Source organism: Hyla sarda, chromosome 2 (assembly GCF_029499605.1).
Source record: "Hyla sarda isolate aHylSar1 chromosome 2, aHylSar1.hap1, whole genome shotgun sequence".
In the NCBI taxonomy this organism is placed as follows: domain Eukaryota; kingdom Metazoa; phylum Chordata; class Amphibia; order Anura; family Hylidae; genus Hyla; species Hyla sarda.
The window spans coordinates 1,191,801-1,205,698 of NC_079190.1; the positions used below are offsets into that span (position 1 = coordinate 1,191,801).

The window sequence follows — 13,898 nt, forward strand, 5'->3', positions numbered from 1 at the left end:
TTCACTACTATTCACCATCATTCACCATCATTCACCATCATTGTTCACTAATAGTGACCATCATTCAGCACAGTCCTCTATAATACACCTTCCTCTAATATATCATCCACTATTATTCACCATCATTTACAATTAATTACAGTAATTCACTACTATTCACCATCATTCACCATCATTCACCATCATCTCATCATTCTTTACCAATAGTAATCAACAGTTATCACACGTTACTATAATAACCTTTTCTTTACCTTTCACTACTATTCACCATCATTCACCATCATTCACCATCATTCACCATCATCTCATCATTCTTCACCAATAGTAATCAACAGTTATCACATGTTACTATAATATCCTTTACCATTCACTACTATTCACCATCATTCACCATCATCTCATCATTCTTCACCAATAGTAATCAACAGTTATCACACGTTACTATAATAACCTTTTCTTTACCTTTCACTACTATTCACCATCATTCACCATCATCTCATCATTCTTCACCAATAGTAATCAACAGTTAGCCCACGTTACTATAATAACCTTTACCATTCACTACTATTCACCATCATTTACCATCATCTCATTATTGTTTACTAATAGTGACCATCATTCAACTCAGTTCACTATGATACACCTTCTCTTCACCTTTCACTACTATTCACCATCCTGCATCACCATCATCTCATCATTGTTCACTAATAGTAACCATCATTCAGCACAGTTCTCTATAATACACCTTCCTCTATATCTGTGGTCTTCAGCCTGCGGACCTCCAGATGTTGCAAAACTACAATTCCCAGCATGCCCGGACAGCCAATGGCTGTCCGGGCATGCTGGGAGTTGTAGTTTTGCAACATCTGGAGGTCCACAGGTTGAAGACCACTGCTCTATATCATCCACTATTATTCACCATCATTTACAATTACAGTAATTCACTACTATTCACCATCATCTCATCATTGTTCACTAATAGTGACCATCATTCAGCACAGTTCTCTATAATACACCTTCCTCTATAATATATCATCCATTATTATTCACCATCATTTACAATTAGTTACAGTAATTCACTATTATTCACCATCATTTACAATTAGTTACAGTAATTCACTACTATTCACCATCATTTACAATTAGTTACAGTAATTCACTATTATTCACCATCATTTACAATTAATTACAGTAATTCACTACTATTCACCATCATTTACAATTAGTTACAGTAATTCACTATTATTCACCATCATTTACAATTAGTTACAGTAATTCACTATTATTCACCATCATTTACAATTAGTTACAGTAATTCACTATTATTCACCATCATTTACAATTAGTTACAGTAATTCACTTTTATTCACCATCATTTACAATTAGTTACAGTAATTCACTGTTATTCACCATCATTTACAATTAATTACAGTAATTCACTACTATTCACCATCATTTACAATTAGTTACAGTAATTCACTATTATTCACCATCATTTACAATTAGTTACAGTAATTCACTATTATTCACCATCATTTACAATTAGTTACAGTAATTCACTATTATTCACCATCATTTACAATTAGTTACAGTAATTCACTATTATTCACCATCATTTACAATTAATTACAGTAATTCACTACTATTCACCATCATTTACTCCCAATAATCATCGCTCACACTAGCTGCAGCGTCCCTCATTGTTTACTGTCTCTTCTTCATCCCTAACTATCCAACACCATGTATCATCATCATCATCATCATCATCATCATTCACTGCCAGTTACTGCCATCCACTTATCATTCACTAGCCTTTATTGTCATCATTATTCACCATAATCTCACCATCAGTCACCACCATTTACCATCATTCATTGCTGTTCATTCCCAATCACCAAATTATTCAGTCATTTATTACTATTCCCCACCAGTCACCATCCCCTCCCCCTCATTGTCATTCATCACTTGTCACCAATAATCACCCAAATTCACTACTATCTGATCTGTTCACTATTATTCACCACTAGTCACTATCACCAACATTCACTACTATTTCTACTGTTCACCATTATTCATGCTCATTCACTGCTATTTACCACCGCTCACCCTCCCCGCATTACCATTCATCACCAATGTTTACCACTATTCACCACTATCTTCCCCTTTCACCATTATTCACAACTATTAATCATGATCATTCACTGCCATTCACCACCAGTCACCCTTACTTTATTATCTATCACCTGTCACCAAATTTCCCCACCATTCACCACTATCTCCACCTTTTACCACTATTCACTACTATTTTCCCTGTTCACCATTATTCATGATTAGAGATGAGCGGATTTTGGAAAAATTTGATTCGGGCGATTTCCCGAAATTTTCAGAAAAAAATTTGATTCGATCCAAATTTATTTACGTCAAATCGTTATTAAAAACGGCTATTTTTGGGCTACAGAGAGCCTCAATAGGGGTGTAGAACACTTTGCTTTGCCGTAACACACATATGGAGTGCGCTGGGAAAGTGAAATAATACTGTTGTTCAGAATAAAATGCAGATTACAGACATCGCTTTTAGAATCACTGCAGCAGAGCGGCACAATGACACAGCCTGGAGGTGGCATCAGTATGAGGAGACCATATAGTGACTGAATGACATAGCGTGGAGATGTTGGCAGCATGAGGAGACCATATAGTGGCTGAATGACACAGCGTGGAGGTGTTGGCAGCATGAGGACACCATATAGTGGCTGAATGACACAGCGTGGAGGTGTTGGCAGCATGAGGAGACCATATAATGACTGAATGACACAGCCTGGAGGTGTTGGCAGCATGAGGACACCCTATAGTGACTGAATGACACAGCCTGGAGGTGTTGGCAGCATGAGGAGACCATATAGTGGCTGAATGGAACAGCCTGGATGTGTTGGCAGCATGAGGAAACCATACAGTGGCTGAATGACACAGCCTGGAGTTGGCAGCAGCAAGAGGAGACCATATAGTGGCTGAATGACACAGCCTGGAGTTGGCAGCAGCAAGAGGAGACCATATAGTGGGTGAATGACACAGCCTGGAGTTGGTAGCAGCAAGAGGAGACCATATAGTGGTTGAATGACACAGCCTGGAGGTGTTGGCAGCATGAGGAGACCGTATAGTGGCTGAATGACACAGCCTGGAGGTGGTGGAAGCATGATGATACCATATAGTGGTTGAATAACACAGCCTGGAGGTGGTGGAAGCATGAGGAGACCATATAGTGGCTGAATGGCACAGCCTGGAGTTGGCAGCAAGAAGAGACTATATAGTGGCTGAATGTCACAGGCTGGAGGTGATGGCAGCATGAGGAGACCATATAGTGGCTGAATGACACAGCCTGGAGGTGGCGGAAGCATGAGGAGACCATATAGTGGTTGAATGACACAGCCTGGAGTTGTCAGCAGCAAGTGGACACCATATAGTGGCTAATGGAGACAGACTGGAGGTGGCATCAGCATGAGGAGAACATATGGTGGCAGAATTAGACAGCCTGGAGGTGGCATCAGCATAAGGAGAACACATGGTGGCAGTATAAGACAACCTGGAGCTGGATTCAGCATTAGGAGAATATATGGTGGCAGTATAATACATCCTGGAGCTGGTATCAGCATGAGGAGAACATATGATGGCAGAATGAGACAGCCTGGAGCTGGATTCAGCATTAGGAGAATATATGGTGGCAGAATGTTCAATGAGAACAACGTATGGTCCTTTGTAACCGGTGGGGGTAAAAACTTCCCCTGTAAGGCCCTACTCTCACATTATTAATTCCCTTCTTGGTAATTGTTACTCGCCCTAAAAAGGGCGGCTCAACACAGGAACCTCTCCCTATTTCCCCCTACAAACACTGCCATTTCCCAGGGTTTTTAGGTGGAAATAGGGATTGGTTCCTGTGTGGGGCCGCCCTCTTTAAGACGAGTAACACTTTCCTTGAAAAGGTGGAAGGGAACAACGTATTGTCCATTGTAGCAGGTGGGAGTAAAAAGGCCCTAATCTTGCCCTATTAATTCCCTTTTTGGCAAGTGTTACTCGCCCTAAAAAGGGCGGCCCCACACAGGAAACTCTCTCTATTTCCAACTAAAAACCCTGGGAAATGGCCGTGTTTGTAGGTAGAAATAGTGAGAGGTTCCTGTGTGTGGCTGCCCTTTTTAGGGTGAGTAACACTTGCCAAGAAGGGAATTAATACTGTGAGAGTAGGGCCTTACAGGGGAAGTTTTTACCCCCACCGGTTGCAATGGACCATACGTTGTTCCCTTCCACCTTTTAGACGTCTTTCCATCACATCAATATTTGGTGGTGTAGGTGGCATATGGTGTTTTTGCACACCTTTCCTTTTGATTTAAAAAAAAATTTGGGTCCATATATTTTATCCTAAGAGAAGTTAAGTTTTAGCTAATGCATATCCTCAATACTTACTTGTGGTCTGATGCAGAGGAATGTCTGTAACTGGGGAGCAGCACCTTAAATCTGTTTGGCACTATCCATATTTGTGAAGTGTTGGTGGCACCATGGTCAATCTACTCTGAGGCATCTGGCATTGGTGGGTGGAAATCCTGCCTGATCCATCCCTGATTCATCTTCACAAAGGTCAGTCTCTCCACATTTTTCGTGGACAGACGAGTTCTCCTTGGGGTGACTATGGCCCCGGCCGCACTAAACACCCGCTCTGATGGCACACTACTGGCCAGGCAGGACAGCTTTTTCAGGGCAAACTCTGCTAGTTGCGGCCACAAATCAAGTTTGGCTGCCCAGAAGTCCAGCGGATCTTCAAGGTGTGTTGGCATGGCCATGTCAAGGTATGCCACCACCTGCTGGTTCAGGTCCTGCTCCAGGTCTACCTGCTGCTGATGAGTTGCTTCACTATGCGGGATAAGAAAGCTACTCATCAGCGACTGTAGACTCAGGCTGCTGCTGATGGAGCTGGTACTGCTCCTACCACCCCTCCCCTCCCCAGCAGCCATGGCAGTGGAAGGTGAGCGCAGACCTGTGAGAAGATGGATGATGGCGCCGATAGGCATCGGCCAACTGACTACATAGGATGTCTCCTACATAGGAGGTCACTTTGTCCTCCCATTTTGTGCCGATAGCGAGGGTCCAATAAGGTGGAGAGCCAGAAGTCATCCCGCTGCCAGATGGTGACAATTCGGCGGTCACTATGCAAGCAAGTGAGCATGCATTGTGCCATTTGTGCAAGTGACTCGGAGGGACCACCTGCCTCTATCTCCCCTGCATACTGCCACGGTGTGTCTGGGTCCTCTGTCTCACCTTCCTCATAACCCTCTAGCTGCTCCTGCACCTCCTCTCCTGGCAGATGACTAGAAAAACCACCCATTTTGCGAAACCTAATCTGTGCTCCACTCTGCCCCTCCCCCCATCTCCTCCAGTTCAGCCCCCACAGGGCTCATGTGGCCTTGAGATGTAGGCGCCACATCTCCATTGCTCTGACCAGCCATCTATCCCACACTTGTTGTAGGAAATGAAGCAGTGGAAGGACGTAGTTCATCCCGTAATCCTGGCGTAATTCCTCAAAGGGCCTGAGCAAACGGCAGGTGTCACGTATGAGCTTCCACTGGTTCACATTGAAGTTACACAGGGGAGTACTCCTAACCGCTTGGATCATCAAGAAATCGGTGATGGCTTTTCTCTGTTCGTATAGTTGGGCCAACATATAGAGGGTGGAATTCCAACGTGTGGCAACATCACAAATCAGACTATGTTGTGGGATACCGTTCTGACGCTGCAGCTCAAGGAGGGTGTGCTTTGCTGTGTAAGAGTGGCTGAAGTGCATGCAAAGTTTCCTTCCCATTGTTAGGATGTCTTGCAGATGGGGGAAACACTTCAGGAACTGCTTCACGACCAGATTGAACATGTGTGCCATGCAGGGCGCATGGCTCAGGCTTCCTTGACACTGACGTCACCATGGTTCCCATTTCCAGTTTTTGTGGAGTAAGCCATAATTCAATTTCTTGATGAATGACACAGCCTGAAGGAGGCGGAAACATGAGGAGACCATATAGTGGCAGAATGACACAGTCTGGAGGTGGCAGCAGCCTGACAAGACCATAGGGCCTCACAATTGAAAAGATTAAAGATATATTTTAAATTTTGAATTGAAGATTTTAAATAGATTAACATAAAAAAATGTATGTAATGTGCCAGCAGCATGAGGAGACCACATGGCGGCACAATGACACAGCCTGGAGGTGGCACCAGCATGAGGAGACCAAAATGTGGCAGAATGACCAAGCCTGGAGGTGGCAGCAGCAAGAGGAGACCATATGGTGACAGAATGACACAGCATAGAGGTGGTGGCAGTCTGACGAGACCATAGGGCCTCACAATTGTAAAAGATCAAAGATATTTTTTTAAATTGCATGTGGCCATGTTAACATCCTCCGGATACTTGATGAAAAACTTCCACACCGCCGAGTAGCTGATTTTCCCACCAACAGTCTGCACTAATTGACTGCTACTGTCGCCGACTCCAGGAACCCCTGTTCCACTACCTCCCGGGAAGGTAGGCTGCCGCGAAGCAGGTGGTCTACCCCGGGCAGGTTTGGCTCCAGACTTCCCGCTTCTGCCACCACGCTGACTGCCAACCATGCTACCACCTTGCTGGCTCAGCTGCTGCCTCACGGGCAACCTGCAACCCTCTTCAACCTGCTTCCAAGTGCAATCGGCTTTACCATCTTCGAGTTGTGTCTGCACGTCACTGATGTCCTCCTCAGGTTCCCCAACAGTGTCTGCTTCAGGACCCTGGACCCTGGCAACACCGCTTCCCACGTCACTCACCTCATCATTACTTGGCCGCCTAGCGGAGGAAGTGGCAGATGTCTCCTCCACTTGTTGGCTGGGCAGTAGCTGCTGACTGTTCTCTATTAGATCGTCCTCAGTAAATAATGGAGCTGAACCCACAACATAAGATACTTCTGTAGGAGAGGGAACAGCATTGGACAAAGGCAATGGGAGGACAGGGACTGCTCCCGGGCCATGCCAACTGAGGGTTGTGTCTGAGGAACCCACCGACTGTTGACCGGGGGTGTCAGATGTCACTTGTGATGAAGTGGATGACTATGTTAACCAATCGATGAGGGCAGATGGGTTGCTGGTGGAGACACGACCGCTGGCTGATACCGGGAGATCAGGTCTCTTGCTGCGACTCCTGCTGCCACTCGCCCCTAGTCTGCTGCGACCTTTGCCTGATGAATTTAGGCCTCGGCCACTTCTCTGTGCACATCCTGGCACTTCTCTGCCTGACATACTTAGTGCGTATATGAGGGGCCCTTAAGACTTTAACAGGAATGAAATGGTACACCACTTAGATGTAAGTATGTGGTATGCACTTATGAGGGGAGGACAATATGCTCCACTACGCTTAAAACAGTATTTGTCTAGAACAGCGGCAGGTGTGTACTTTTGGCTGGCCTTTCATAGTAACTAGGCCCTTAAGACTTTAACAGGAACAAAAATCATACACCACCTATGTACGCACAGGTTACACTTAATAGAGGACAATACGCTCTGCTACGCAACCTGTATTAGGCACTAATAGCAGGTGATTATGGCTTTTAGTGCTCTGCTCACCCTAATTGGCTGGCTAATATTAGCTTTTCATTTGTTGTACACACCAGTGCTGCAGCACACAGTCACTGTGTAGTACACCCAAAATTACAGTCTCTCTCTCAATCTCTCTCCCTTCCCTATCAGTTCTTCTAGGCTGGATTTGGCTTTCAGGTGAATTGCTGCTGTAAAAATGATTTTATGTGCAACACACTGCTCTCTCTCAGTCTCACTCTCTCTGCAATAAAACACTGATGAGACTGGCCGCAAGATGGCTGACGATTATATAGGGCTGTGGCATCACAGGGGTGACTGTCTGCTGATAAGCTGCATCCTGCATGTGATTCAGGGTCATCCCACCTACCCGTCTTCCCAGAGTTCCTTGCCCCATGTCCTGACAACTGGAGCCGCCATCTTAGATGCCCTGGAGCCTGGACCGCACTAAATTTAGTTTAATGAAGCGATTTGTGCAATTGAATAGCGGCGATATTCAGATTCGTTGCAAAGCAAATTTTTTCTGAAATTCATAATGAATTTCGGATTCGTCAGATCTGATTCGCTCATCCCTATTCATGATCATTCACTACTATTCACATCAGTCACCCTCACCCCGTTATCATGACTGGTCTGTAAACATTCACTACCATTGGTTACTATTTCTTCCTTGCACCATTATTCACCACCAATTCACCAGGACTTCGAGGAGTTTATGTTGGGGTCCGTGTGACTTTCCACAACGTTGCTGAACATTTGTAGGAGGAAGAAGGATTTTATTGGGTAGTAGTAGAAATAAAGAAGGATGATGTCATATGAAACTTCCCCTTCTGTGGTCTGGAGGGAATCTGCAGTGAATTTCCTCAATTTCTTTACTGACACACGCACATTACTGGAAGTCAGAGGTGATGAAACCAGGGAACATAGCGTGAGGAGGTCTCTCACACTTCGAGATATCACCACACCCCGGCACCAATGGGTGATATCACCATAGATTCCTCTGTTCTTCTAGTAGAATAACTCCTTGGTGGTGTCATACATAGAAAGGTGGCCCCTAGTCTAGATTCAAGCTGCCAGCCAATCCCAGGACAGGTGGGCTGGAACACTTTTGCACCTTCCTTGGGGGAGAGTAGGTCCACGTGACCCTTAGGCTCTTCCTATAGGCCTTCATAAACTTCCATTGTCTGTAGAAAGGAGAGGCTGTAGGGGTTCACACGTGTTGGATGGGAATTGGGCCAAGCATAGAGGCCTTTATGGTCTGTGTCCTACATTGAGTTGGAACTACTCTAGGATAACATGATGGAGACACTAAAAAAAAACAGAGCGCTCCATAGTGTATTACTATTGCTGTGTTAGCCACGATAAACGCTTCATGTGAATAATCAGTAGACAGTATGTAGTGTAGATAATCAGTCTCACTGCCGCCTTTCCAAATATAAAGCAAGATAAAAACCAGGATCCTCAAGAAGGAGTGGAATACTTCAGGCGCTGAGAGACCACAAGTAACTGGTATAGCAACTGAGGTTTATTCCCAACATGCAACGTGTTTTGTGCCTTGGCACTTCATCGGGCATCAGGGATGCCTGATGAAGCGCCAAGGCGCGAAATGCGTTGCATGTTGGGAATAAACCTCAGTTGCTATACCAGTTACTTGTGGTCTCTCAGCGCCTGAAGTATTCCACTCCTTGTAGGGTCCTGGATTTTAACATGAGATGACACGCCGGCTGACATTGTCCCCTCTTGTTTTTCAGGTTGTTAAACAGAGAGAACAACATCATCCAGGATGCAGACCATTAAGTGTGTTGTGGTTGGAGATGGAGCCGTTGGGAAGACCTGCCTCCTCATTTGCTATACAACCAACGCCTTCCCCAAAGAGTACATCCCCACCGTCTTTGACAATTACAGCGCCCAATCTACAGTGGATGGAAGAACCATCTGCCTAAATCTGTGGGACACGGCAGGACAAGAAGAGTATGACCGTCTAAGGACACTCTCCTACCCTCAGACGAACGTCTTCATCATTTGCTTCTCCATCGCCAGCCCCCCATCCTATGAGAATGTCAAGCATAAGTGGTACCCGGAGGTGGGCCACCACTGTCCCAGTGTGCCAATTCTTCTGGTAGGAACTAAGAAAGATCTCAGGAACAACCAAGATGTCATCAAGAAGATGAAGGAGCAGAACCAGGCGCCGATCACCTACCAACAAGGGGTCAGCCTGTCCAAGCACATCCACGCTGTGAAGTACATGGAGTGCTCCGCCTTGAACCACGACGGCATCAAGGAAGTCTTCATGGAGGCGGTGAGAGCCGTCTTCAACCCAAACCCGGTCAAGAAGAAGAGCCCATGTTTCATACTGTGATGTCATCATCCTGACCTCATGGAGACCCTCACGTTTCCAGAGACTGAGGAGAAGCTTGGCAGATGTCTTGCTTTGTTGGGTAGAAACCCTCACAAAGTTGGACCCAGCACTGTGAGCCTTAAAGCACCTCTGTAGTTGGAGATACCATGACAACCTCTGATGGTGCAGAAGAACATTGTTGTGTTTTTGAAACTTTTCCCCATCTGTTGACTTAAAGGGATACTCCGCCCCTAGACATCTTATCCCCTATCCAAAGGTCGCCAGCACTGGGGACCCCCACGATCTTCCTGCTGCACCCGGCATTCCTTTCCAGCAGTGGGTGCAGCGCTGGAGGCTCGTGATGTCACGGCCATGCCCTCTCAATGCAAGCCACGCCCCCTCCCATAGACTTGCATTGAGGGGGCGTGGCTGTGACATAATGAGCCTCCGCCCCGCATCCCCAATCATCTGGCATGTGGAGCGAAGTTGGCTTCGTGCACTGAATGTCTGGGGTGCCACAGCCGAGATCGCGGGGGGTCCCCAGTGGCAGGACCCCCGCAATCAGACATCTTATCCACTATCCTTTGGATAGGGGATAAGATGTCTAGGGGCGGAGTATCCCTTTAAGCTTCTTGAGTGTCTACTTGCTTATTCAAAGTATCAATTGTGATTATGACAATTGTGATTGTCTTATAAAGACAGAGCGCCATGTCCTAGGACCAGTGACTGTGAGCATCATGTCCATTGACCAGTGTCTGAGAGGTTCCAGTCCTAGGACCAGGGACTGAGAGCATCTCGAGCTAGAACGAGTAACTCAGAGTATCCCATGTTGTCCCGGTGACTAAGAACTGAGAATGTCCTGTCCTAGGACCAGTGAAGAAGAGTATCAAGTGTTGTCCTGGTGTTAAGCACTGAGAATGACCTGTCTTAGGACCAGTGAGATCTTCCCATACTGGAACCAGTGACTAAGCAAAACTGTAGGTGGAAGTGTAGGTCAAGGTCCACCGCTGGGCCCATAGTCTTCATGCTGGACCCTCAAGAACTACACAGTCCGTCCCTATCAGTATCCATTTGCAGATAAATTCCTAGTGGTCACCAGGCTGGAGTAGACGATGGATCGTGATGGACCTGATGATACGTTCTACCTGTTATAATGGTCAGCTGTAGGTTGTGGTGGTCAGCTGTAGGTTGTGGTGGTCAGCTGTAGGTGGTGGTCAGCTGTATGGACACATCATGGCCTCCACACTTTTGCAATAATTCCCATCTCCAGCCTCAGTCACCATAATAGCTCCAACAATGGTTATCACCAAGCTTTTCCAGACTCTGATGCAATATTTCTGACTGTGGTCTCCAAAGTGTGGCCATCCAACCGTTGCAAGACTATTACTCCCAGTATGCCCGAACAGCCGTTGGCTGTTCGGGCATACTGGGAGAAGTAGTTTTGCATCATCTGCTGACCACTGGAGACCGATGGTATGGAGGCTCAGGAGTCTGGGAGATCTTTAATGGATGGCATGTCTGGGAGACCTTTAGGTTCCCATTTCCCCCTAGGACCCATGTCGTTCCACCCCCCCTCCCCCCCCACACACATGTTGCTGGTATCTGAGGGTCCTCCTGTCGATTGGTGTGGATCAATGTATGGCTCAATATATTATAGCATTTACTTCTCAGCTGAATTTTCTATTATTTTCTGCTTTAACCGAATAAAGGTATATGAAGAGTAATGGCTCATACGTCATCATTCAATGCTACCCCAAAACCACCCACCCCTGACCCCACCCATTCTGCTCACCCTGTCTATTCCTCCCATGAACTCTTCCTGCCCAGACCACCATTACTTCCTGCCCATCAATAATGCTTCTATTGGAATCACAGGCTCCTCGGGGGCGGAGCAATATCAGAAGTATTACTTATTATTGCTATTATTACTTATTATTACTTCCTGCCCATCAATAATGCTTCTATTGGACTCATGGGCTCCTTGGGGGGCGGAGCTTTCTCAGACAGCCCCTGCAGAGCTGTACTTTATTAGAGAAAGGTTTTCTGTAGGAAAGAAAGGTTAATATACTACAACAATACGACTTTCAAGGTCTTCTTATCGCACCGGCCTACTAGACCAAAGCCTGGGCATGTCCACTGACTGGTATTCTCTTCAAAAAGAGGTTCTGCAGCAGCTGTGATGTGCATTATAATGTTTGTCAGTCTTGGTGGATATTAAAGTGTTCTTCAGCAGCTGAGGTAGGTATTACAATATTCTGCAGCAGCTGAGGTAGGTATTACAATGTTCTGCAGCAGTTGAGGTGTGTGCTATGATGTACTGCAGCAGCTGAGGCGGGTATTACAATATTCTGCAGCAGCTGAGGTTGGTATTACGATGTTCTGCAGCAGCTGAGGTGTGTGTTACGATGTTCTGCAGCAGTTGAGGTGGTTATTAGGATGTTCTGCAGCAGCTGAGGTGTGTTTTATGATGTTCTGCAGCAGTTGAGGTGGGTATTACAATGTTCTGCATCAGCTGAGGTGGGTATTACTGTTAGGATTCGGCAGGCTGAAGGTGGATGCTCTGTGTCAGCGAGGGATTGGCGTGGACCGTGTCGGTGGACCGGTTCTAGGGTTGCTACTGGTATTCACCAGAGCCCGCCGCAAAGCGGGATGGTCTTGCTGCGGCGGTAGCAACCAGGTCGTATCCACCGGTAACGGCTCAACCTCTCTGACTGCTGAGAAGACGTGGGACAGAAGGACTAGACAGAGGTGAGGTCAGACGTAGCAGAAGGTCAAGGCAGGCGGCAAGGTTCGTAGTCAAGGGTAACGTCAGAAGGTCTGGTAACACTGGTAAGGCAAACACAGAAACGCTTTCACTAGGTACAAGGGCAACAAAATCCGGCAATGCTGGGAAGGGGAAGTGAGGTAATATAGGTGTGGAGCAGGTGGGAGCTAATTACACTGATTGGGCCAGGCACCAATTAGCGGTGCACTGGCCCTTTAAATCTTAGAGAGCTGGCGCGCGCCCTAGAGAGCGGAGCCGCGCGCGCCAGGACGTGACAGCCGGGGACCAGGAAAGGTAAGTAGATTGGGATGCGATCCGCGAGCGGGCGCGTCCTGCTATGCGGATCGCATCCCCGCCGGCAGTGTCAGTGCAGCTCTCCAGGTCAGCGGGTCTGACCGGGGCGCTGCAGAGAGGAGAACGCCGCGAGCGCTCCGGGGAGAAGCAGGGACCCGGATCGCTCGGCGTAACAGTACCCTCTCGGCGTCCCCCTCTTTTTGTCTGCTTGTCCCTTATACGAGACGAGGCCATTGGGAGCGATTCTTGAGTTTCCTTCCAGATGATAGAGAAGTCCTGGGTAACTTCATCAACGGCAGGCAATCCAGAAGAAGTGGGAATGGGGAGGGGGGGCAGAGGGTGAAGCTTGCCACGGGGCAGAGTGTTACCAGGAAGGGGGCTAGGAGGAGGCAAAATCTCAGCTTGCTTTTTGCCGAAAATATCCTGGTAAGCCTTGGGAGGGACCGGTAAGGGTGGAACCTCAGGAGTTAGACAAGTGGAAGCAGATGTGAGGCATCGTTTGTGACAAGAGGAACCCCAAATTTTGATCTCCCCGGTGGTCCAGTCAAGGGTGGGAGAATGACGTTGGAGCCATGGCAGACCGAGGAGGACTTCAGAGGTGCAGTTGGGCAGAACAAAAAATTCTATTTTTTCGTGATGCAGTCCAAGGCTCATAATCAGGGGTTCTGTGCGGTAATGCACAGTGCAGTCCAATTTTACTCCGTTGACAGAAGAAATGTAGAGCGGCTTGACGAGACGGGTTACTGGGATGCTGAACCTATAAACAAAAGAGGCCAAAATAAAATTTCCTGCAGAACCAGAGTCCAAGAAGGTCACAGCTGAGAAGGAGGAGTTGGCAGAAGGAGAAATCCGCACGGGCACAGTGAGACGTGGAGAAGCAGAATTCACACCAAGGGACACCACTCCCATGTG

The 13,898-nt window shown here is 46.9% G+C and overlaps 1 protein-coding gene across 1 annotated transcript in view; it reads left to right on the plus strand.

The window, feature by feature from the left end:
• The window catches only part of RHOG (ras homolog family member G), a 56,807-nt gene extending 45,164 nt beyond the window's left edge, over positions 1-11,643 (plus strand). The window contains exon 2 of the mRNA XM_056560982.1: positions 9,342-11,643. Within this exon, the coding sequence (XP_056416957.1) occupies positions 9,374-9,949 (576 nt within the window). The 5' untranslated portion in view covers positions 9,342-9,373 and the 3' untranslated portion in view covers positions 9,950-11,643. The remainder of the gene's footprint in view (positions 1-9,341) is intronic.
• The last annotated feature ends 2,255 nt before the right edge of the window (positions 11,644-13,898 follow it).